Source organism: Agaricus bisporus (assembly GCF_000300575.1).
Source record: "Agaricus bisporus var. bisporus H97 unplaced genomic scaffold AGABI2scaffold_7, whole genome shotgun sequence".
NCBI classification, from domain to species: Eukaryota; Fungi; Basidiomycota; class Agaricomycetes; order Agaricales; family Agaricaceae; genus Agaricus; species Agaricus bisporus.
The window spans coordinates 762159-784354 of NW_006267370.1; the positions used below are offsets into that span (position 1 = coordinate 762159).

Genomic DNA, 22196 nt, shown 5'->3' on the forward strand with positions numbered 1-22196 from the left:
TCACGTAGCTGCTCTCCTGTCCTTTTAAATCCATTATCCCAACCACCTCCTTCTCTCCTCCCGCAAAAAATGTCCTTCTTCGGGTAACGTATTGCCCCTCCGCATTCCATCCAAATCCGACGCTGATCCTCGCTACAATCAGCCGCAACCGAGCCCCACGTGGGACGAGGCGTTCACCCACTCCGGGAAACGGTCGATCACAACCCCCATCGCCAGGCGCCTCCTTGTCTCCTTCCTCACCTTTTTTCAACAACGATGCAGGCGGAGAACAAAAACCACTGTATTTGTGTAGTCCATTCGTAAACAGCGCGCTTGTTAAGGGAAATTTCAAAACGATCGTCGTTTTGCCGAAATATGTTGATGTTATGGAGTGGGTTGCTGTGAATGGTGAGTTGAACATAAGTGACGTTGAATCGACTGACTCAAAGATTTGATTTTTTTTCTAGTATATGACTTTTTTACGAATTTGAATGAATTTTATGGTGTGTTAGCGGAATGTTGTACACAACATAGTTGTCCTACTATGTCCGTCGGACCAAAGTGCGTTTCCCTCTCTTGAAATTTCAATTCCGTCGGTCAACCATTTTCCTCTTTTGTAGCCTGAATTACCCATGGCAACAAACTTCAGGCAGATTCATTCATATGACAGCACCACAATACATCGATACCGTCATGTCCTCGATCCAAATCATGATCGACGACGAAAACGTTTTTCCTACCAACAACAGTACGTCCTCTCTCCATAACACACACATGCCACTCACTCGAAAAAAACCCTGAACGGTTCTATTTTTGTTTTTGTTTTCCTCACCTTCTAGACCACGAATTTCAACGTACATTCCCTGGAATCTCACGTCACATCTACCGTCAACTCTTACGTATCTTTGCACACATCTACCATGCTCATTTTCATCAAATCCTTCATCTCAGAGCGGAACCCCATTTCAACTCTTTGTTCGCTCATTTTTTGGCGTTTGGGCAGGAATTTGATTTGTTGGAGTTGAAGGAGATTAAAGGTGAACCTGGTCAGGTTGTGGGTGTGGGTTTGTTGTGGGAGAAGTGGAGGGAATTGGGGACGTTGGAGAAGTGATTTTTGAGAGACTTTTGGATATACCTTATACCCCCCTCGGATGGATACTTAGGCAATCTTTGAATTGAATTGTTGCATCGAACAATTCGAAAAGAAATAGTATGGTTTCTACAATATTAATGATGATCCCAAAACAGCAACAACAACAGCTACACCTCTTTTAGCAAGACAGAGTGAGGGAGATAAGATTTTATTAACGAACAAAGAGCAATCAATGCTGACGAGAGGACAAAGTACAAGAGGGATAATTATATCAAGTGGTGGCAGTGATCCTATGCCGACAGATAAGATAAACATCCACAAGTGGGCATCGCGATGATGACGACATCACCTTCGACTCAAGTGCTCACCCACAACAACTCGGGATCTTAGTCTTCGTTCCTTCTTTCTCGAAAAATGACTACCTCATCCAAACATGTCTTCATCGCCAATAATGAACGTACACCCAATCATACACACGTCGTTCTTATAACCACCGGCAGTGTCGCTTCCATCAAAGCTCCTTTAATCGTTCGTGAATTACTAACAGTACGTTTAAACATCCTCCTCCTCTTCCCGACTCTAATATATTTTAATTGTTTCATGAACAGTACGAGAACGTGAAAGTAGAAGTAGTAGTTACGAAACCTTCACTCACATTCTTCAACCGTGAAGATATCGAAAGTTGTGGTGTACATGTATGGACAGACGAAGATGAATGGTTGGTACGTCCCCCCTCTCTCCCTCCCACATATTCTTAAATCATTCTCACAAAAACCAGGATTCATATAAAATCGGTGATCCAATACTTCACATCGAATTACGCAGATGGGCAGATATAGTCCTCATCGCCCCATGTTCCGCCAACACTTTATCTAAACTCTCCCATGGCATCTGTGATAACCTCGCAGTACGCAAACCGCACTGATTTCCCTTCCACCCACTCTTTAAACAAAAAAGCTTAGACTTCACTCCTCCGAGCTCTTGCACCTACAACACCTACATTTGTATTCCCAGCAATGAACACACTCATGTATGAACACCCTCTCACCGCGGAACATTTGCGAATCGTTCGTGACGTTGTAGGATACACTATCGTTGGACCTATCGGCAAAAATCTAGCCTGCGGTGATTCCGGTATGTGTATACAATATGATTATAACACACCACAATTCCTTTTGATGTTATCATATACCCAGGTATTGGTGCCATGACAGAGTGGCGAGATATCGTCCAAATCGTCGTCGACCACTTCAATTTGGTTCAAAGGCCGCCTCGGGACTAAAAACTATATCGTCGCTGTATGTATGTAGTTTTGCATATGTTCACGAATAAAAATATAGCCCACCGCGGGACTCGAACCCGCAACTTTCAGATGATCACATTTGCCAGCAAGCCTAGCCGTAAAAGTCTGACGCTCTGACCAATTGAGCTAGGCGGGCTTATTAGAACAATATTTTTTGATCTTTGAGTCCTTCCTTCCGGGGTCAACCATGCTACTATAAAGTATATCAGACGCATACAAGGGTAGTGTGTATTGTAACGCATATCATCAAATAGAAAAGACGATCTAGTTCCAAATGTCTACTCCCCACTTCGGATCACTGCCTCTCTCAGGTTCGTGGGATGTGGCCGCCTTCTCCAGCATATCAAACGCGTCCTGGGGTAACGGTACAACTAGGTTTGTAAAGGTTAGAAAGCTTGCGATTCGGCAGCGAATGAAAATAGTTTACCCTGTAAGTTCTCCTCAACCCGAGAAGGAGTGACGCTCTTGGGTAAAACGACGGTCTGGAATTGCATGAATAAATAAGCATGACTTGATATATTATCCACGTACTCCTCGTTGAACGTGCCAAGAAATTATGACTTGAGCGGGAGTGATACCAAGTTCCTTAGCGATACTTTTGACCTAAGTGGGTGTGAGTTTTGAAAAGTAGCGAAAATTTATATCAATGCATACTTCTGGAACCTCCAAGGTCTTCTTCACCTTCTCTTGGCTGCCGAGAGGAGAATATGCTTCGAGAAGGATACCATTTTCGTTCGACCACTAAAAAAAGTGAGTATGATACTTCAAAATAAGTGTAAGCTAGCAGTGACCTCGAGCAACTCAGGTTGTGGGAACCAATAGCTGATTTCAACTTGGTTGATGGCAGGCTTGATTTTGAGAGGATTGGCAGTCAAATTCTGGAGCCTGTAGGTATCCGTGTCAGTACATAGTGGGTACCTATGATTAAGAACAATGGAACCTTCGAACGTTGAAGCTAAAAAATAAAATTAGTTTTGAGAATCAGTCATTTGAGTTTAGGAAAGCGTACTTGCTAACACCGATATTCCTAACTTTTCCTTTCGCGACCATTTCTTCGAGCTTCTGCCAAGTAGGGTATGGATTTGCCGTGCGGTCAAAATCGACTTCTCGGTTTGTTCCCTTCTTGAATGCGACGGGCCAATGTATAAGGTAGAGGTCGAGGTAATCAATCCCAAGTCGTGAAAGCGACTCGTCTAGAACAGGCTCAACGTCCTCGGGGGCATGGAAGTCATTCCACAGCTATTTTCATGCTGAGAACTACGACTGGCAATCTTAAAAAGGTTATGCACTACCTTTGAGGTAATCCAGATATCCTCGCGGGGAACGCCACTCTCCCGTATGGCTTTACCGACTTCGACTTCGTTCTATGACGTGCATGGATGGTTTTCCCAGTCCGAAAGATGAAAAAGCGTGACCTTACATTATATATCCAAGCACCATCAATATGCCTATACCCCGTTTCCAGTGCCGTCTGGAATTAAGCATGTTTTATAAGTTTGTAGACAATCATAGGTAGCCAGGTGCAGACCTTGACAGCAGCGCCAACGCGGTCTCTATCAGCGCGCCATACACCTTGATAAGGATATGAGTGGAATTTCAAAGATAAGGTGTGGGAAACATTACCGAGAGCGACTGAAGGTATCTTGTCACCCGAGGGCAGGGTAAAATGGCTCGGCAGCCCCGTAGACATAGTGCGGTTAGCACCATGGGCGATTGCGCCCTTCATGGCCATCGACTTGGACCTCCACATCCGACAGGCGGAGGGTACTTCTTTGATCCCAAGCATCACTGCGTACATGACGGCGAGTGCGGCAAGACTATACAAAGCTACTTTCTTGAAGGTGATACGAGAATCAGGGCGATGAGAAGCTTCAAGGTCGATGCTCGTCGCCTTGGCGTCTTTGGACTCCGTGGGAAGAAGAGTATAGAGTGGTGGCATGCTTGAGAAAAAGGTTTCCAGCGTGTGGGGCACATTTGTCGTGAGTGTGGGATACCATGGAGGAAAGAAAGCCAGCCGGCCCGGGTGAACCGCTGACCTCCCTTGCATATGAACACCATCAAGCCAAAAGCTGCTGCTATCCGTGCAACTCAAACACAGACAGACCTCCTCAAGGCTGCATACACTGTCTCCTCTACCCCTCTGCCTCAAACAATCCGAGAGCTCAGCGAACAGACCGGATTGTATGCGCATCTCACTCCGACAATGAAAGTGAATATATGCACACTAAACTTGATCTATAGGCCGGAAAAATGGATTGCCAACTGGTTCAGGAGACAACGCAGCAAATTCAAGAAAACGTTGGACAAAACAGCTGATACTGTGGCTGCGCTCAAATCCGAACACTCTGAGGTTCAGTTAGAGAGCGATCCCCCCTCGTCTTCCCCTCAGCCAGTTGCTCAAGATCTTCCTGAACCTGCCTGTAAGCCTATTCGTCGCAAAGCGCCTCGTGTCAGGAAGCCAAAGACTCAAAAACCGAAACCCGCTGTCAAATCCGAACCCAAGGAATCGCATGTGCCTTCTGTGTCTTCTGTACCTCTTGGTCAACCGCCTGCATTGTCGCCTTCGGTCACTTCCCCTCTTACTCGTGGCCAGAATCAAAATGTTTTTCTGCAGCCCTGTCTTTCCGTTAATGGCCCTGCTCTCCCGGTGACAATTCCACAGTCTACTTCAAATTCTGTACAATCCAAAAATACCAACGGCCGCGAACCTCTAATCAAGTCTGCCGCGGTATACTCGCCTACTGGCTACTACTCGGAATCTGACTGCCGCCAAATGAATTCTGCGAATAGACCACAGGGCTACATAATGCGTACTGATTTCAGGCATTCATTTGTAGACGATTACTCTCTTGACTCTGGTGCTGTCTCTCCTCCGCAACAAAGCTTGGACTCGGAATCTCAGCGGCCATCATATCCAACTTCAAGTGAGGCCGGAAATTCTATGACTACTACTCAGTCTGGGGCCATTACTGCTTCTACTTGTTTAAAAGAACCTTTTGCACCTGCTGGTATGGTCAGGCTCTGGGAAAATAGCCGTTCTGATACTAGCTTCCTGGTATAGCTCAACATGTTCAGCGGAACCGTCAGACTCAAGAGGTTTTAACAACATTGTTCAATGAAGACCCTGTCTCTTATCGTGCTATGCTGCTCCCTTACGCTATTCTTTTTCCGGTCACTAACCTATTATTTCGCATGAATAAATGCTGATGTCCCCGGAGTATAGACTCTTTATCCAGCGCTTACTGGAGCTATGGCTGCAGCTCCATCTCAGGATCCTGATAATCAAACCCCTGCACATTTCTCTGCGCACTCGCCCTCTGAGGAATATACTTCAATTGGCTTCCCCTCCACCGGCAGTCCCAGACTACCTGCATATACCCCATACAACGACGTGCTACCGCCGAGTAGTCCTCCAGCAACAGACAATGAGTCTTCGATGACTTCTTGGGATTTCGACTCCGACCACTTGGATTTTTCTGGCTTGTCCCACCAGGACGCTCCACTTTATCACTTACAGGAACGATTAGAACCGTTCCGTTTACCGGAGAGCGAATATCTGTTCGGGAGGGAAGGCGTGGTTAACTACTTGCTAGATGAAAAGCTCGCTGAAGAGGAACCGTTCCATGCAGCAATGGGGCTGGTCTTGTTATCGAAATTGGGACTGCAATGGTGAATCATAACTCAACCCGGATGCAGGATGTTGGGTATCAATACTGGGACGTAATGACATGCACTGTTACTATCACTCGCTGCATGGCGAGTATTTTCTGTTAAGCCTCTGCTCAATGTTGACGTTGCTATTTTGACCACCTTGTTGTGATGCGGGAGCAAGCACCTGTTCTTTTTTTTACAACAATGTTCACCGATTGGAGTTCATGTACTTCCAGCTTACTCCGACACATGGAAATGGAATCCGTGCGGTCGGAGTGCATGTATTCTAGGAATACTGAGCGTTGCTTATGATGAATATCCGATCAAGGACGAGATCAGAAGGATCATGGAGCAAGAGCAAATCATGTTAAGGTCGCAAAACATAGTGGCCTGATGGAGTGTAATTCTGCCTACGAACCGGAGGCTCCCAAAATGGGCGGCGTACTTAAATAAGGTTTTCTATTTGAATAGATCCTAAGGCCAACATTCAAGTCTATCTAAATCCGACGGTTATCATACACGGCAATTGTCAAGATTGAATACCAAGATATCCTCTGCTCCAACTCTCGCGAGGTCATCCATCACATTTGCAATCTTCTTCTTCTCAACCATAACACTGACTCCAAACCATTGCTCGGCTTCTAAACGGCTGAGAGTAGGTGCACGTCTACCCGGACAGACTCGTTCCGCCGCAGGCAAGTTGCTCTCGTGGACGTTGTATTGACACACGACATAGTTATTGGCTGCGATGACACCAGCTAGACGTTTTGAGATTGTGTCGATCAAATTGACATGCTCGGGACTGAGATCTTTCTTCGACTTGATGAGAACAGCTTCTGTGTCAAGGACTGTATCTATGGCATGCAAGCCGGCAGCACGCATAGTCTCTCCGGATTCTAGAAGCTCGGATGAGGTTCTGGGTAATTTATCAACAACAGACGCTGGTCCATTACTCACCCACAAGGTCGACTTGATACATCATGAATTCGTGAACTTGTCGTCCTTTGCGGCAACGAAGCTGGACTTACCGATGCCATCTGCAAGGCCGAGGGCACAAGCAGCTTCAACACTTCCTCCTACAAACGATACCTTTGTACGTTGACCTTCAACTAACTGTAAACGGTCATCTAACTTCTCAAAGTATTGTCCCGCAAGAAGCTTAAAGCTAGTAACAACGCGCTTTCCCGCCAGATCTTCTACCGTCTTGATAGGTCCCGACTCGGGCACCTGGACTTGCAATGCACATTTTCCGAAACCGAGTTGCAATTCCTGAGTGACAAAGTTTTCTAATCCGGCTTCGATGATGACATCGCGGCCGGTTATTCCGAGATGGACGTTACCCTTGCCTACGAAGGAGGGGATATCGGCGGCAGGTAGGAAGACACTGGGGTAAGAGGGTTAACCTTTTTTTTTTTGCGCAGATACGCAGGCCTTTTTTGTACCTACAGGGCAAGATTGTGGTTTTGAGCGACGCAAATATCTAAGCGATTAGGTCTTCGGAATTTGATATCGGCGCCTGAGAGACAAAGTAAGGTGCCCGCGCTCCTTTTGATTAAAGAGAATCACCGTACCGGCGAGCATTGCAAGACATTTTTCGTGAAGACGACCTTGGCAGTTGAATAAATTATTTTCGGTTGTCTTGTTGCCAAATGGAGAGAAAAAACGCACCCTTCTTGGGAATGGCGAACAAGAGTCGACCGTCTAAAGAGTCCACGTCTAGGAAAATAAGTTTCAGAGGTGTATTTTTTTCTTATTTTGGCACAAATGCTGCGCACTCATTGTGTAACACTAGAGGGGGGTATAGATGTAGAGATGAGATGAAGACACCGACTGAGTCACGGCGAAGATAAGATTGACAACAGTGGCTGTGCAAGCGCAGCTTTCCTTCCTCGCACCTTCTACAACGTTTCTGATGAAGCAAGCTAATCAGCGGCAAGAATCGTGTATGCTCGTCTAGAAGCTGCCCGCACAACGCTCGCACTGCATAAAAGACTCCTCGCGAAGAATGGTTCCCTCATTTCCCCATGTCCACCTCGGAGTACCCGCCTATTCCGCGCAGGCAGTCTTTGCCTTCGTGGCGCAACCGTAACGCGCCCCTCTCCCCTCCAAGCAGCAAGCCATTCGTCTCTTATGTTGCGCCGAATAGCCTTCCTCATCTAGAGTCATCTTTGCCACCTGACCGTCAGTTGCGCGAAGGTCTTGAGGATGAACGTTTGGAAATTCTGCCAGTTCCACTTTCTGATGATCTCGATGACGAAGACCCAAAAATCGAGAATTGTCAGCCCATCGGGTCATATAACTGGACCAAGCATCACAATCCTACCATCATAGTACCGGGTATGTGACCCTCCTTGATCCTTCACTTGACTCAAGTTTACCGTTGGCATACAGGCTCCGCTCCTGAATGGAATAACAGGGCCATGCCTTACAATGTCAAGCCTGACTCGGGTATTTTTATCATCGATCAAAATACCCACAGGATGCCCTCTGCATCGTTATTGCCATTGCTCGTGGCTGTCAACCAGAAATGCAAAAATGAAGGCGCTGATCCGTTTCCTTGGGGAACTATGGACCTTGTAACCGACCGCAATGGCCTGCGGAAACTCTTACGGTGGATTGGTGGTGGTGAAGTTAAGGAGTTTCGTATTGACGCGCAGTTGGCTGGAGAAAAGACGATTCTCCTCAATAGGTGGGAAAAGCGGACTCGTGAAGAACTCAGTGGGCGTACCTATGGGTTTAACTTTGAAAAGGCGTCCACTGTTGCTGCCGCTGGATGTGAACAGAGTTCTGGACATCACCGCATCATATCTTATGCAAGTTTTAATTTACCATATGACCCCAGCGCTGCGAACTGATTTGCATCTTGATAGGATTTCGATGGACTCAAGATGGTAGTCAGATATGAACTCGACGCTTGTATGCCGGCCCCCCGACACCGTTTTGCGAGGAAGAGTGAATCTTCGCTAGACGCGCTTACCAAGTCGCTTCAAACCATGAATCTCACATCCACGGCTGCCCCATTCAGTTCCAGTAATATGCCTGCATTGACCATCATCAAGGGCGGCAATCATGTTCCTCAAGCTTCAACGATAGAGTTGGTTACCGTTGGAGAAGGTCGAAGGCCACATGTCGACTGGAAGGATTACTACCCTCAGGTCTATTTATCCCAGACCGTCCATCACTTTATGGCCATCCATCGCCGTGGCTACTTTACTGCTCTGGAGAAGCGAAAGCTATCGTCGCCCCATCTCCAAGACGTCCACCAGGAGATGATTCCCGAGTTCAAGAAACTGCGAAAGGTGTTGGGAATGATACAGGGCCTCGTCATCAAGCATGGCAAGTCCGGGAGACTCAGTTTCGTTTGCTCTGGCGGTCAGATGTCCGTCTACCAACGCAAGAGTAACGCCAGCTGCCTTCCGGAAGAGGCCATGTCTTGTTTTAATGTGAAGGATATATGAGTTTCAGGGTAAGATTGATAGGCCATCACGGCCTCGAAAACCCTCGCTGGTTCCTATATTCGTGATACTTGATACAGTAATATTAGTCAAAGTCTGCTCTTACGTTTGGCCCGGTGTGTAACATACTGGCACATGCTCTCCGAGTCGGAATCTTGTCCCGCTGTGTGTGTAATGCCCATGATTTTTTCTATACATCAGATTTCATTAAGTTCTCCTTATCTCGCACTTGGCTTGCAATCCTTTCTCGATAATTAGCTGCCACATGCTCTCCGGAAATAAGCACCCAACATGGCATCCCATCATCAGGGAGGAGTGACGACGCTGAGATGGCAAAGTCGTTCACGCCGGGACTTGCCGTGCAGAGAAGAAGGGACCTTCAAACTTCTATTGACAAACATTACATCATCGTCGTTCGTCATGACTTTCCAGCTTTTACCCTTGTCCTAATTGCGTGTCCCTTCTTATGAATCAAGGTATATTGCTCATCCGGACGGCATAAACGCCGTAAAAGCGCTCAATTTCACCGTATATATTCGCCCTGGTCGTGACCTTCACCGGAGTCCCGCGTCATCGACATCTGCTGGAGTTGCACCCTGACAAAAGGAACATCAGTATTGAAAAGAACACCTCGAGGTTCATCACCGAAAAGCTGTCTAACCCCAAATGAATGTCTGGCGTGGCGTCGTCGTCCTTCAAAAGTATCAACCACCTTTCACGCATTGACTGATCCCCTTTCTTCTCGTCCCTTCCAAAACTCTACTATCGCGCTGCTTTCCACGTTGCATAGTTACAAAGCGCATAATACCCCCTTAACTCCAATGTCTTTCGAAGAACCTCGCAACGCCTTACCTTGGGAACTCGTCGAGCTCATTATTGGTTTCCTGCGCTCAGACCCCAAATCTCTCAGACAAGCTTGTCTTGCGTCGAGAACTTGGGTTCCTATATGTCGCGCACATCTCTTCCGTCGTATTGTCCTCCATTGGTGCGACGACGGCACCCGAAGAAGCAATTCCCTATTAAATCTCCTCACCCACACCCCTTCCATCGCCAACTACATCCGCGAACTCTCCGTACACGAAGGCCTCATCTCAAACGGCTCCCACACCACCTACTGCTTCGCCCGTAGTTCATCCCTCCCCAAACTCCTCTATCTGCTACCGCATCTACGTCTTTTCGAGTTCCGCGCGTCGACTCTGACTCACTGGTGCGAACTCAGCGGGGAGCTTATGGACGCCGTGTTGTACGCCGCAACCTGCCCGGGACTTATTGAGTTGGCATTAGGGTCCTGGAACTTCTCCTTTCAGCCACAGGCACTCGATGCCGTCTTGGCAGCGGCCGCTAAAAACGTGAGGATTCTCACATTAAAAGATATCGTCACTCCAATGGTCCCTGAGGCTTACCCCAGAGTGGGTATCGTTGATGTCGGAAGTATTCAGCTTCCTGAGGAGGAGCTCGCCCTCAAGTCATTGAGAATCAGCGATGGAGCGACTAGTATGGTGCCGTTTTGTGCCCAGTGGTTTTATATGAGGCCAGGTGCTCGAATTAGCTGTTTGCATCTGTCATGTGCGACGCATCAAGAAAGCATTTCTGATCTTGTCCGAGTGTTGGGAACATCTCTTGAGGAGCTTGAACTTAATATTCAATCTGGTAGGTTCTTAAAGTTCAACTTGAATCAGCAAATCATTAATCAGCCTTATTAAGTGCATGGAGACCAACCTCTTGATCTTCGATGTAACACGAGACTCCAAAACTTACGTCTACAATCGTCTGATTGCCCATCAATGCTATATCGAGCCAATATCACTGCATCATGGATTGTTGACGTATTGTCGACGCTGCGCAGTTTTGAGTTCCTGGAGCTCCTAGACGTTCGTTTTGCGGTTGATGCGGAACACCTTCGTCAATTATCGCATTCAGACGCCGCGCGCTGGCGTCACTTGGACCAGATGCTCGGTCAAAACAACTTTACTCGTTTGCGGAATGTGCGGGTCGGGTTTAAATTTTATTGCCATACTGGCTCTCAATATACTGAGGAAACACGTCAGTGCATGCCTGGATTGCGTCATGCTGGCATTCTGGACGTGTTTACAGAGCCAAGGCAATGACTATCGTTAAAATACATCCGCGACTTCTTTTTTAGAATTTGTTTTTATGTCATTGGTGGATTGGTGAATTACATTGATAAGGGCTCTCTTATAAGAATCAATGACGCCTTTTACCCCGTATGCAGACCACGCCTTCAATTTGGTATTCATTTGATTTTGTCGGGTTCTATCGGTCAGCGTCACCGATCTTGTGGGCCAGCATAGGGCTGCATAGGGTCAGTAACAGTAACTTGATTAAGAACAAATCATCTATCCCATTTATAGATGCAGAAAATGAGGGACTTATTACAACATGCGGGAAATTACCCTTTTACTTTGCTGGGATTTTTGTTTCATGTGGTTCTAAGTTTACAGGTATATTGATACCGAGGTTCTCGATATCGTGATCTTAAAATGGTAATTCGATGACCTTATGTGAGAGTTTACGTTTAAGACCTTGTGTATTGAGTTTGCTTGACGTAGAGCAAAAAGCAACATATGTACATTATAGGGTACTTTGCTCCATTGGCAAGTTGTTCAAGGCACTGCAATGTAATGTAAAGATCTTGGGTTTCAGGGTCAGGTTCAATTTGTGCCGTGTTGAGGATTGCTTTCAGGGAACCTGATCGAGAAAGGAATTCCCCAATAGAACTGGGTCAGTCGGTCGAGGCTCTCCATTAACGCTCAAATCCAGGAGCCGGTAAGTTTGATTTCAGGACCAGCGGCGTGCCAGTGTCTTGGTGTATGATTCTTGGAGCAATACACATGTCGCCATATTACCACGAAAACACATCATATCTCTGCCGAAAAGCAACGCATGATTATAATGAATCTATATTGATGAAACGTGAAATTTGGGTGTTAACTTGTCCTATTTGTAGACTACTTACTCTATTGATAGCGTCCGTCTATGAGCTACGATACTGGCGAACGCTCAAACACCGACTATACATTGATTCCGATATCCAAATTCTGGATTACGGTTGCTTCTTCTGTTCTAATCTTACCGTAAAAGTCGCGCGACCATCGGTGACTGCTACCGTACATCTTCGTTTTTGGCAGGTTGCAGACGCAATGGTCAAGAAGATATGTCAGAAACGGCTCGAAATCCATCTTCAGGCAGATCGTCTATGAAAACACAAAACCGTTATCGGGTAAACGGAATTTCGTCGGCAGCAAGATAGAGGTTCTCTTTGTATAATTAATCGTGCTATTGTACCCAGACAGTTTTTCGAGTACTTATCTTTGGAGATAAACCAAATTTGATATGAGAAAAGACCGTAAAAATAACTTATCAGCGACATTTATCGACGACCGTTCTACACCGCTGCTTCGAGAAGAGTCATCATATGTGCCTAGGATAGGGCATCCTTGACCTTGAAGTTGGGTCACGGCTTCGCGGCCGAAAACGTGGTACCCACCCACACTACACGATCTGCCAACTGCCATAATTTCGGACCGAAGAACCCTTCAATAACATCTTTCAGTTGTCGAAAAATGAAAAATGACCTGTTCTCGTGCTCCTTGAATGTCAGGATTACTGCTTTTAGCCGTAATAAATCCAGCGTGGCCTCAATTGGGGGTTCAAAGGAACGGAGTAGACCGGAAACATCGGGTTTTCAATATGATTTGACGATCCTTGGTTTCTAGAGAGAACGTTGGCTGCCCTAGGATTTTCATTCGCCATGTGGACGTGAACCACCGATAGATAATCTCCGTTGGGTTTGTGAAACAGTTACAAGCGATAGGTCGGGCCGTCGTGATTAATCGAGTCAAGCAAACTATTTCGGAAAAAACTTGGTTTTTATCTCCCTTAGAGCCGCCAGAAATGCACGAATTTATCAAGTACAAAGCACTATCTTCCTTCTCACCTAAAACACCATGCGATAAGTTTCTTCCCAGTCGAGTTATAGACGAGATGAGGTGGCCTTAGAACTGTCGGAGAAACCACGGGACAAATCAAAGACCAGATCAAGTAATAGTCCGTCAACCCTTGAAAGAAATCGGCTTCTAATGCCATCAAAATTTTCAACAGTGTTCAACCGAAGCAACCCTAAGGTTGAGCTTTACCGCGAAATAAAACCTTCAAAGAAAAAGCTCGCCAAAACCTCGCTGATTCGAGATGGAAATTCTTCGAGCCGCGGTGTAGGCGAGATCCCACCCTGACGAAAGATGAATGTGTGTGTGTGTGCGCCACACTGGTAAAAGGCCTCAGTGAAGTTCCTTTTCCTATTGCGTGGCGTTGTTGACCAAACGAATGTTCTGGGTGTACGGGTGCTATTCGTGTGTGTGTGTGATAAGGAAGAACGGATTCTATCGCCGAGTCAGTCGGATGATAGCGATACTCGATACGAGCAAAGTGGGTCGGTGGGAGGAAGAGGAGCTTCCTTATCCATGCGTTGAATCAAGAGAGAAGTGTTCAGCTATGCATATATGAGATCTTGAGAACTCGGACGAGATCTCACCATCAGAACGTACCGTCTTATTCCAACCTCCTTACGTCCACCACAGTGTATCTTGCATGTGAATAGAACCTGACAAGTCAAACGTGAGCTAGCTAGTTCAAGAGGTTGACTTCGTAGAAGTCTCATGCATTCGAAACTCCGAGCCAGAGAGTTATTAGCCCGATAAATGACACAATTGAATATATAAGTATGATGTTCATTCGGTTCAAAAGAACCAAGTAGGCAGCTGTTCTTCCAGAATCCATCTTACCTGCTAGGACAAAGCAAGAAAATAAGTATAGAAATAGAAGAGAACATGGGCATTTGGGAGGATGAAACGAGCTTCGTTGACATTCTTCATCGAGTAAAAGTTCTGGGAAATTCACCTGTTATTAGAAGACGCAAGTGAGAACTCGAAAGCAGGCACACTGTTGAAGAAAACGTGTGAATCTTGTACACAATTTCCAGTCTCGGTCAGCTGTGTGACAACATTGTACCAGCTCAATTGTCAGGATCCTCTCTCGAAAGTGTTATTATAAAGAGTGAAATCTATCCATCTCTTCGTATCTTTGCCGCCCGTCTAGGTCCAACTGTCAAATACATACAAGTTTTAGGGGTATAATTAAAACTCGGAGAAAGAGAGTAAATGCAAGAAAATAGACGACGACAACAATGAGGCAAAGCAGAGGGATTGGGTCGGCAAGAAGAAAAGAATAATCCATAAGAAAAGAAAAGGAAATGGTCCAGAATGGCCACAAGAATGTGAATGCAGACCGTATGCAAGCGGGTTATTAAGAAAGGAAAACATGCAATGCGCAAGTAAGTTTGTATGGTTTAGCAACACATGATACCAAATAGTTCATCACTTGAGATCCACACCGAATCCCCGTCGCTTCATAGTGCTAGCGAAGCAAATGCGGCAACAATCAATCCCGAAACTCCCGTCGTCACCACGTTATCTACCCGCCGACTGCTGAGCGCACCTGATTTCGACAATCCTCTTCGTTGTACATTCGACTCAGAATCTGCGTTCGGATCCGAAACATTCCTAAGTGGTTGGGTAGGAAGCATATTTGGTTGCGGTGAAACTTGGAACATCGGAGCCAACGGGGCACCATCAAACTGGTTCAAATGGAGTTTGAAGCCAAAGGTTGGGTCCAGGAAAATTGCCCACTGCACATACAGCTCTTCTGTGATCCTATAATCTTCGATGAAGTTGGAGACAGCTGCACATGGGTCTTGAATTTGTTGATAGCCGTCGGGAAACGGGAATAAGGTCATGGAACCATTGGTATTGAGTTGGTATTTGCCATGAGACCAGCCAATGACACCAGTAATGCAGGTGGGATCGGAACCTGGATACCGTCGAATATGAGTAGCTGAGGGAGAGATAAGGCAGTGCCACGCACCATTGCTGTTGAAACGATAGCGTGAAAGTTCATAAAACGTATCGGTGCTGCATAAGCAAAGATTCAGCGACTGGGTATTTAGTATGATCAGGTTTTTTGCTACGCACAAAGAGTACGAAATCCCAGTAGTTGGAGGATAGTTGAACGACTGGTTGGCAGGGTTGGCGAAGCCCTGCAAGTAAAGGGGTAAACTCAGACCGCTGCTGAAGGATCCAAGGACTTACTGGACCAGTCAAGACATGTTTACTGCCAGAGCTCCATGTGCCAATGAGGGTCTGCTGTGCCTGCTCGAGAGGCAGCTGCGAGTAAACGACGGGGGTGAATGAGGCGAGGACGAGGCCAAGAACAGGGGTGAAAAGCATGGCAATGGGATTGTAATACTCTCGGGTCAACGAGGGACTGTGTGGTGGGAGCGGGACAAAGGGCTGTGGAGGACGGCGACAAGAAGGAGAGCACTGCGGTGGAGCGGCGACAGCGACCGCTGAGAAAACACTGTTTGTTTGCTCGTGTTTGGTTATGCCTTGTGGTTACGATCATCACTATCCCCGACGCCCTGACCACGTTTTTAACACTATCTTTGTTATTCGAATCGCTCTATCATATAAAGTAATATCGTCGTCAGCCGACGGTAGCCTATTGAAGTTTGTTGTCGTTACTCATTCACGCCCACCGCGGCTCGGTTGCTCATGAAATGATAAATAATACAAGGGAGAATTGCATGACAATGGAAAATCTTGAGTTAATCCTTCTTGAGATCGCGTCTTACGACAAACACTCGTTCACCATCCTCCGTCGCGGTGAGTTCTGACATGCCCCGAATGTCTCTAAGGCTTTGAATTGAGGGGCTGTTCTTTGCCAGCACGATATACATCTCCAGTCCGTCACCAACCTGTAGAGATTGAGATGAGCAAGGAGGCGTATAACAGTAATTTGGTAAGAGGAACCTCGATATGCCGCTCTGTTGCACTGGTGAACGAATCGATCACGAGGGAGAGAACCGTGGACAGCGAGAGATGTCCAGGGAACGATGTGCCAGGCGCGGGAGTTTGATTCTTGAAGTAGATCTGAATAAAAACGAACGGCCGTTAGTGTCGCCGGTAGCCGATGATGGAGAGAAGACGGGAAAAGGCGCGGGAAAAGGTCGGTGAAGGATCGGATGACGACTGGGATATCCAGTTGCAGGTGATTTCGCGGTAACGATAAAAGGGCCAAGGACCCGACGATCGCACAATGAACAACTGACCTGGTTGTCTAAGAACGGCTGTACGAGAGATTGTGCGGCCCCAGCAGCACGGCATGCTTCGCGCTCGTATGAGCCAACGGGGTCAAATGAGTAAACTGCACCAGTTCCTACGATTGTCATTATTATCTTACCAACGACCGGTGGATGTGTCAAGGTACTCACCATCTTCCTCGATGCCGCCAAGAATGTTGTAGACATAGTATGGGAAGAAACGTCTTGAATACAACATCGTTTGGATCAGGCGGGCAATGGCGCGGATCGGCATATCTTTGGCATGTGCATGGCGGTACCACTAGGCAGTTTAGAACGGTTGAAAGAGAGCCAGGAAAGAACACACCTCGAGACGTTGTCTTACTTTCTTCACGAACATGTTTCCGTCCGCTGCAAAACCATTGACGGCCAGTACGGCCTTATCGGTCCTGGATATAGACATGATCAGGAAAGAAATTCGTTTAGCATGGCGGAAGCACGTACAATCTGAAGACCTTTGGAGCATAGCGCGTCTGGATGCTGTAGCCTTCGCTCTGTCTGGTATCGCCTGCTATGACACTAAAATCTGCGCCTGCGATGGCGAGGATTGTGCCGCCGTTTTCTGTGTATGGATTAAATTGATGCTGCTGGGGCTGAGAGTGCGGTGTGGAGACCATGTCGGCCATAGTGATAAGGGGGAGATGCGAAAGGAGGCAAGGCAGGGGCGGGAGATGGATTTATATAAAATGTGCAAGACCAGCGAGGGGCCGCGTAATAGTCCCTTGCGAAACTTGGGCGCGTTCTCCCGTGGGAATGTGCACAGTTGCCATCAATCGAGATCTGATCTCGAATCCTCCACTTGTCCCGAGCTTTCTCCAGCTGCACTTTTTGCTATCTTGCCCTTTATCTCCTCGCACACGCTACGAACGGCGCACAATCTCGCTTCGTCCTGTTCCTCTCGTCTTGCCGAATCTACGATCCACGTCTCGTCTCTTCTCCCTCCCTTTGGCGTTCTCAATTCGCTTTCCATCCATTCCGCCGACGTCTCTCCGAGCTCCCGTAATCCTAATCCCTGACCGCATGAACTCCAGTGCACTTGTTGGAATCCCGCCTTGTATATTCTTGGTACCTGCTGAGCCCTGTTCCTTTCCGCAATTATCTCAAACCGGCGTTTTCCTTTTCTCTTCTTTTTCCACGAGTCTCAGCCCAGCATCGACCTCAATGTTAGGGCTGGATGCTACCTAGCTACACAAGGCCATCTGATCCTCTCACCTGGCGCCTTTTTCACCGGGTCAAAATACTTCGAATTCCACCTCCTTCCTCCAAAGTTTATTTCACGACTTCCATCCTCCACCCAATCCCGTTTCATACATTTCACTCCCATGTCTGCGTCATTTATAACCAGTCGGTTGCGGCTCTCTCACGGCCCCTCCTCATATACAGTATGCATGGAGCCTTGATGCTGGTCTTTTGGGAGTTTGACACCTCAATGAGATACATAGTAGAAATTGATCCGAGCCTTCCCTCCTGACCAATGATGCCTCATGCAACCGGCGGAACCCCTTATTTTTCAATTTACTAGTTACTTGGAGGCGTCGCGGTTTATTTCGCATTCATTCAATTCAAGCTCAACGACATAAACAAGCTTCTCGACAACACAATCCGACCCATTAATTTGACATCCTCGTGCTTACCCAGGCCTCACGTCCAGTATCGCATTGCTGCTCTTCTCTGTGACAATGCGTTCGTGTTCTACCGAGTGGTTGTGCATGAGACAGTTATGCATGCCATACGTGATTGAATCCTCTCACGTCGTCTATTTCACAGCCAGGTCATAATGCCCACCAATGTCACCGGGCCCGGTGGACTCCCACCAATACATATGAACGGCCTTGCAATCGGAGAAGCTTGTTTTCTCATTGCTGATTCTCTTCGTACGAAGGTCGCAACTCCGAAAACCCTTCTGGTACACCAGGCCTGCCGCAGATATCTTCTCCCACAGCTGTTGTCACTATTGATCACCAGAACGGCAAGCCCAGGGCTCAACCTCCTCCCTTACTGTCTCTCATCGCTTCTCCAGTTCGACATTGCGAAGTCTACGTCCGAATTTTTCAACCATTGCATCTTCCGAACACTGGCCTAATCTTGTGATATAATGGCGCCACTTATTATCATCACCTTCTGGAATTTTATCAGCTCCACCTCTTTTCTTTGATGTTTAAATCACTTCATCCTTCTTTCAATGAGGATGCCGGACGATCCTTCTCAACTATGTATACTTTCGTTACCATATGCGGCCAATATTTCCCACTTTTAACTTTTTTCTTCGTCCGGCTGGCCTGTAGTTCGACAATTGACTACATCAGTCTCGTCACGATGACCTCGTGTGTCCTCTTTTTCCTAATCCTGTCATGAACTGACTTTTACTGCTTGCTCACGAGGTCACCAAAAATCCTTTTTGTGTGAAAATAGGTAAGCTCCTCTCATGATCATTCGTCTAATCCACACTGAATCCACCTTGAATCCATTTTTGTATACGCTCAAGGTGGTGTCGCAGTACCAATCCGCCGATAATTTTTCTATAGGTGCAGCGTTCTCCTTATACCAATGAACCCTGTAAGTACATCAAAGTATCCGAGAAATCTCCTTGAAACTCCCAACCATGAGGCCTTTTTTATTAGTATCTTTCGCTCGGAATGTCCCCTCTTATCTCCTGCCCGTGGTAGCCGCAGACCAAAGTTACCCCCTCCTCTCACACGTCGCTCATAATAAAATAGATATCGAGAGATGATGTCGCATCACATCTCTCCTGATCCCCGACGGCGACGAAGGTCGATTTACGATCAGGTGAGTGAGCTTAGTTGAGTCGTTTTTCGTTTTTCATTTTCCGGCGGCCACGGCCAAGAATAAGTTGGAGTACCTTTACCTTTTTATGTTCATCAGCGCTTTACTCGTTTACTTTCCCCCAAATCGGGAATTTCAAAATTGGATTTTTGAAACAAAGACGATGATATGTGTACCTTAACCCCTTTACTGGTGATGACGTCGGGGTATCCCTGGATTACTCGACTTCAAGGACAAATTCATCTATCTTGGAGGAAATCATACGCTGTCAACATGCTACACCTAGTCTCATTAATCATCAAGTTCAAGTATGGGTCGAAGTTCAAGATCGACATTGACTGCGCAAACCATACACATGGGCTCTCCCTTTCGTTTTTTGCTATTTCTTTTCCACACTGTCAATCTACCCTTGTCGCTTCAAGTTTGTATCGCTTTCTTGGTGTGAGACGAACATTCGGACAAAGGTCCCAGAAGAAGAAAAAACGATGACAGGTAAGTTATATGGAGGTTTTACCAAGGACGAGGTGTATCAGTGATAGTAGTTCAGAAGGTGTAGGGGTTCGATTGTGCTAGCCGGGTCTGTAACTCGTGATACATGAGAACTGCAAGACATATGCACGTAAATGTCATGTAACCTCATGTAACCGCCAACCCCCGCATATCGGTCTTCAGAGCATCTTCGGTGCCTTGTGGGGTTTGGGTGCTTGAGTGCCTGAATTATGCCTTTTTCATATTTACCAGTCTAGGGTGGTATTTCGAAGAAATGATATATCATATGTACTTCCTTGATCACAAGAATGCGTGATCACACACTGTTCACATGACAAACATTCAAGTTAATAATGTCAATATCTTGAACAACGAACTCATCGAAAGCGAGGCACAATTTTTTGGAAAGCGGGCAATCAATATATTCTTCAGCACTAGCTAAAAGCAATATCACAAAAAAGCAGCTGGAGATCATGTATCATGCCCTCAAATTGGCCTGGGGTAATTGATTTTTGAAATAAGAGGCATGCGGGGAAAATTAATTCACCGAATCCCTCTCCTTAGCCCTTCGGGTATACCATCCATCAAAAGACAAACTCCGTGTCCTAGGGGCACCTGCACGGACCATCTCAGGCAGGGTGGGTCACTACAGAAAAACGGGCAGAGTAAGCCTCTGGGATTTGATGTTCATACAGTTTTGATGATTGCTTACCGGTCCAACATGCATACTGATGACGACAACTACTATCATGGATAGTGAACACTCCAGGTTGTAAATCGTAGCGGACATCTTGAGGCATATTGCGGTGTAGCCAACCTTTAACGAGTAACGAAATTAGCGGCCGATAAAAAGATGAAAGGAACGAAGTATGGACTTGCCTGGTTTCAGATGGGTTAACAAGTTTGAGCAGTGGTCATTCTGATGAGGAGAGTGAGAGGGCAGAAGAAACCGCTTAAATACGCTTGGTTTAGGGCTGGTCGGAGCTCATGCACCGCAAAACGCCAACGAACCCCACGCACTAAAATAATGCTCGAATGTTCCCATCCGATGCCGTCTACGTAAATTCCGCAGCATCTTAATGGCAAAGCTATTGTTCTAGAAATTTGGACTGAGCTCAGTGAAAGATAATTACGGGACTAGGTAGCTATTTTTATTCCGCTGATTTTTCTGGACTAATCTTTATTGTTATAGACTGACTGCGCATCTCGATGACTGAGCATATGGACTCTTAAATTTATTTGATCTGCAGCAGGAATGCGGTTTATTATGTCTACATCTCCGAGTTTCTCAAAGGAAGGGTTGCAATCTCAGTCGCCTCTCACAGTCGAAAAATCCGGCGAGGCAGATACGTCTGAGGGGCTGAGGATCCAGGATATACTGGATCCTGAAGTTCGGCGGACGATCCATCGAATCCTACCATCATCGTTCTAGCTATTTCGATGAAAATCGTATCAAAATAGCTATTGATCGATGGTGAACCTAGGCTCACCTCCACGATAGAAATCCTTGCCAATCGCAGCCTCTTCAGGTAAGTTGCTGGACCTCATTTCCGGGATCTTAATGTACATATCTTTTTAAGGTAGCCACTATTTCCACTAATCGCCACTGTGGAGCATCGGGAGAACTTGGATTTCATGACGGACCGGAATAGTTTGCAACGACTTTTACGCAAAGATGTTGGCAGACACTGCCCTATTGATATGGAGCTACTCGACGACAAGACTACCTTTTCATTTCGCCAAGAACTAAAGACTATCGATCAGTACCGTAGATCGACGTATTGGCTCGGATTTGAGCAGGCAGCTACTTGCAAGACCTGGTTCCGGAATCGCAGGGCCTCTTGATGATACAAGGATTGCGTCTTGTGTATCAAACATTCGTCGCATGCTTGCTGACCTGACGTATCACCGAAAAAGGATTTTAGAGGCTTGAAATTATGAATGGGTACCTCACCAAACCGCAAGGTAGTGCTGCGAACACGGACGTAACTTTCGGAAATTTCGTCGGGAACACTTTCACTTCCGATCAAACGACTTTCGTGGACAATCTCAAGGAGTAAACGTTATCCACGAAGGGAATCCCAATAACCAAACGATAGTCTTATCGGGCTGATTACCTCCACCTGCAAACCCGTTTATAATGAATGGTATCCGCAGCATTTCTTTTCCCGGACGCCACACCATTTCTTTGCCCGGCATGACCAACTCCAGCGAGTAAGTTACATCCAC

At 46.6% G+C, this 22196-nt stretch overlaps 9 protein-coding genes and 1 non-coding gene across 10 annotated transcripts; 4 read left to right on the top strand and 6 right to left on the bottom strand.

The window, feature by feature from the left end:
* The first annotated feature begins 31 nt into the window (after positions 1 to 31).
* On the top strand, positions 32 to 1218 carry AGABI2DRAFT_193664 (hypothetical protein). The gene is made up of 5 exons (XM_006462477.1): positions 32 to 83; positions 143 to 387; positions 447 to 540; positions 600 to 727; positions 819 to 1218. Exons 1-5 carry the CDS (start codon positions 70 to 72, stop codon positions 1088 to 1090), a joined length of 753 nt encoding a protein of 250 aa, XP_006462540.1. The 5' UTR covers positions 32 to 69; the 3' UTR covers positions 1091 to 1218.
* Positions 1219 to 1439: 221 nt separating this feature from the next.
* Positions 1440 to 2411, top strand: AGABI2DRAFT_179248 (hypothetical protein). The gene is made up of 5 exons (XM_006462478.1): positions 1440 to 1618; positions 1681 to 1794; positions 1851 to 1979; positions 2035 to 2206; positions 2269 to 2411. Exons 1-5 carry the CDS (start codon positions 1487 to 1489, stop codon positions 2352 to 2354), a joined length of 633 nt encoding a protein of 210 aa, XP_006462541.1. The 5' UTR covers positions 1440 to 1486; the 3' UTR covers positions 2355 to 2411.
* AGABI2DRAFT_t71 lies at positions 2411 to 2511 on the bottom strand. The gene has a single exon. It is a non-coding gene; the product is annotated as a tRNA-Lys (tRNA).
* A 128-nt stretch (positions 2512 to 2639) lies between these two features.
* Positions 2640 to 4065, bottom strand: AGABI2DRAFT_72498 (hypothetical protein; the record flags this gene model as incomplete). The annotated part of the gene is made up of 10 exons (XM_006462479.1): positions 2640 to 2746; positions 2803 to 2857; positions 2907 to 2978; positions 3039 to 3116; positions 3167 to 3260; positions 3316 to 3330; positions 3385 to 3614; positions 3668 to 3739; positions 3796 to 3846; positions 3904 to 4065. The coding sequence occupies 10 exons, from the start codon at positions 4063 to 4065 to the stop codon at positions 2640 to 2642; spliced, it is 936 nt and encodes a 311-aa protein (XP_006462542.1).
* Positions 4066 to 6477: 2412 nt separating this feature from the next.
* On the bottom strand, positions 6478 to 7833 carry AGABI2DRAFT_193667 (hypothetical protein). Its single transcript, XM_006462480.1, has 7 exons — positions 7802 to 7833; positions 7695 to 7742; positions 7598 to 7633; positions 7473 to 7542; positions 7055 to 7410; positions 6984 to 6995; positions 6478 to 6922 (listed from the first exon to the last, which is right to left on the bottom strand). The coding sequence occupies exons 1-7, from the start codon at positions 7803 to 7805 to the stop codon at positions 6540 to 6542; spliced, it is 909 nt and encodes a 302-aa protein (XP_006462543.1). The 5' UTR covers positions 7806 to 7833; the 3' UTR covers positions 6478 to 6539.
* Positions 7834 to 7843: 10 nt separating this feature from the next.
* On the top strand, positions 7844 to 9707 carry AGABI2DRAFT_193668 (hypothetical protein). The gene is made up of 3 exons (XM_006462481.1): positions 7844 to 8363; positions 8418 to 8839; positions 8897 to 9707. Exons 1-3 carry the CDS (start codon positions 8051 to 8053, stop codon positions 9482 to 9484), a joined length of 1323 nt encoding a protein of 440 aa, XP_006462544.1. The 5' UTR covers positions 7844 to 8050; the 3' UTR covers positions 9485 to 9707.
* A 227-nt stretch (positions 9708 to 9934) lies between these two features.
* Positions 9935 to 11240, top strand: AGABI2DRAFT_193669 (hypothetical protein). The gene is made up of 4 exons (XM_006462482.1): positions 9935 to 10077; positions 10143 to 10822; positions 10885 to 11131; positions 11186 to 11240. Exons 2-3 carry the CDS (start codon positions 10303 to 10305, stop codon positions 10902 to 10904), a joined length of 540 nt encoding a protein of 179 aa, XP_006462545.1. The 5' UTR covers positions 9935 to 10077; positions 10143 to 10302; the 3' UTR covers positions 10905 to 11131; positions 11186 to 11240.
* Positions 11241 to 14529: 3289 nt separating this feature from the next.
* AGABI2DRAFT_186439 (hypothetical protein) lies at positions 14530 to 15917 on the bottom strand. Its single transcript, XM_006462483.1, has 4 exons — positions 15646 to 15917; positions 15529 to 15593; positions 15422 to 15468; positions 14530 to 15367 (listed from the first exon to the last, which is right to left on the bottom strand). Exons 1-4 carry the CDS (start codon positions 15781 to 15783, stop codon positions 14907 to 14909), a joined length of 711 nt encoding a protein of 236 aa, XP_006462546.1. The 5' UTR covers positions 15784 to 15917; the 3' UTR covers positions 14530 to 14906.
* A 36-nt stretch (positions 15918 to 15953) lies between these two features.
* On the bottom strand, positions 15954 to 17415 carry AGABI2DRAFT_193671 (20S proteasome subunit). Its single transcript, XM_006462484.1, has 6 exons — positions 17139 to 17415; positions 17002 to 17083; positions 16827 to 16956; positions 16665 to 16771; positions 16366 to 16485; positions 15954 to 16310 (listed from the first exon to the last, which is right to left on the bottom strand). Exons 1-6 carry the CDS (start codon positions 17318 to 17320, stop codon positions 16161 to 16163), a joined length of 771 nt encoding a protein of 256 aa, XP_006462547.1. The 5' UTR covers positions 17321 to 17415; the 3' UTR covers positions 15954 to 16160.
* A 139-nt stretch (positions 17416 to 17554) lies between these two features.
* On the bottom strand, positions 17555 to 18018 carry AGABI2DRAFT_144107 (hypothetical protein; the record flags this gene model as incomplete). The annotated part of the gene is made up of 2 exons (XM_006462485.1): positions 17555 to 17763; positions 17907 to 18018. 2 exons carry the CDS (start codon positions 18016 to 18018, stop codon positions 17555 to 17557), a joined length of 321 nt encoding a protein of 106 aa, XP_006462548.1.
* Between the last annotated feature and the right edge of the window lie 4178 nt (positions 18019 to 22196).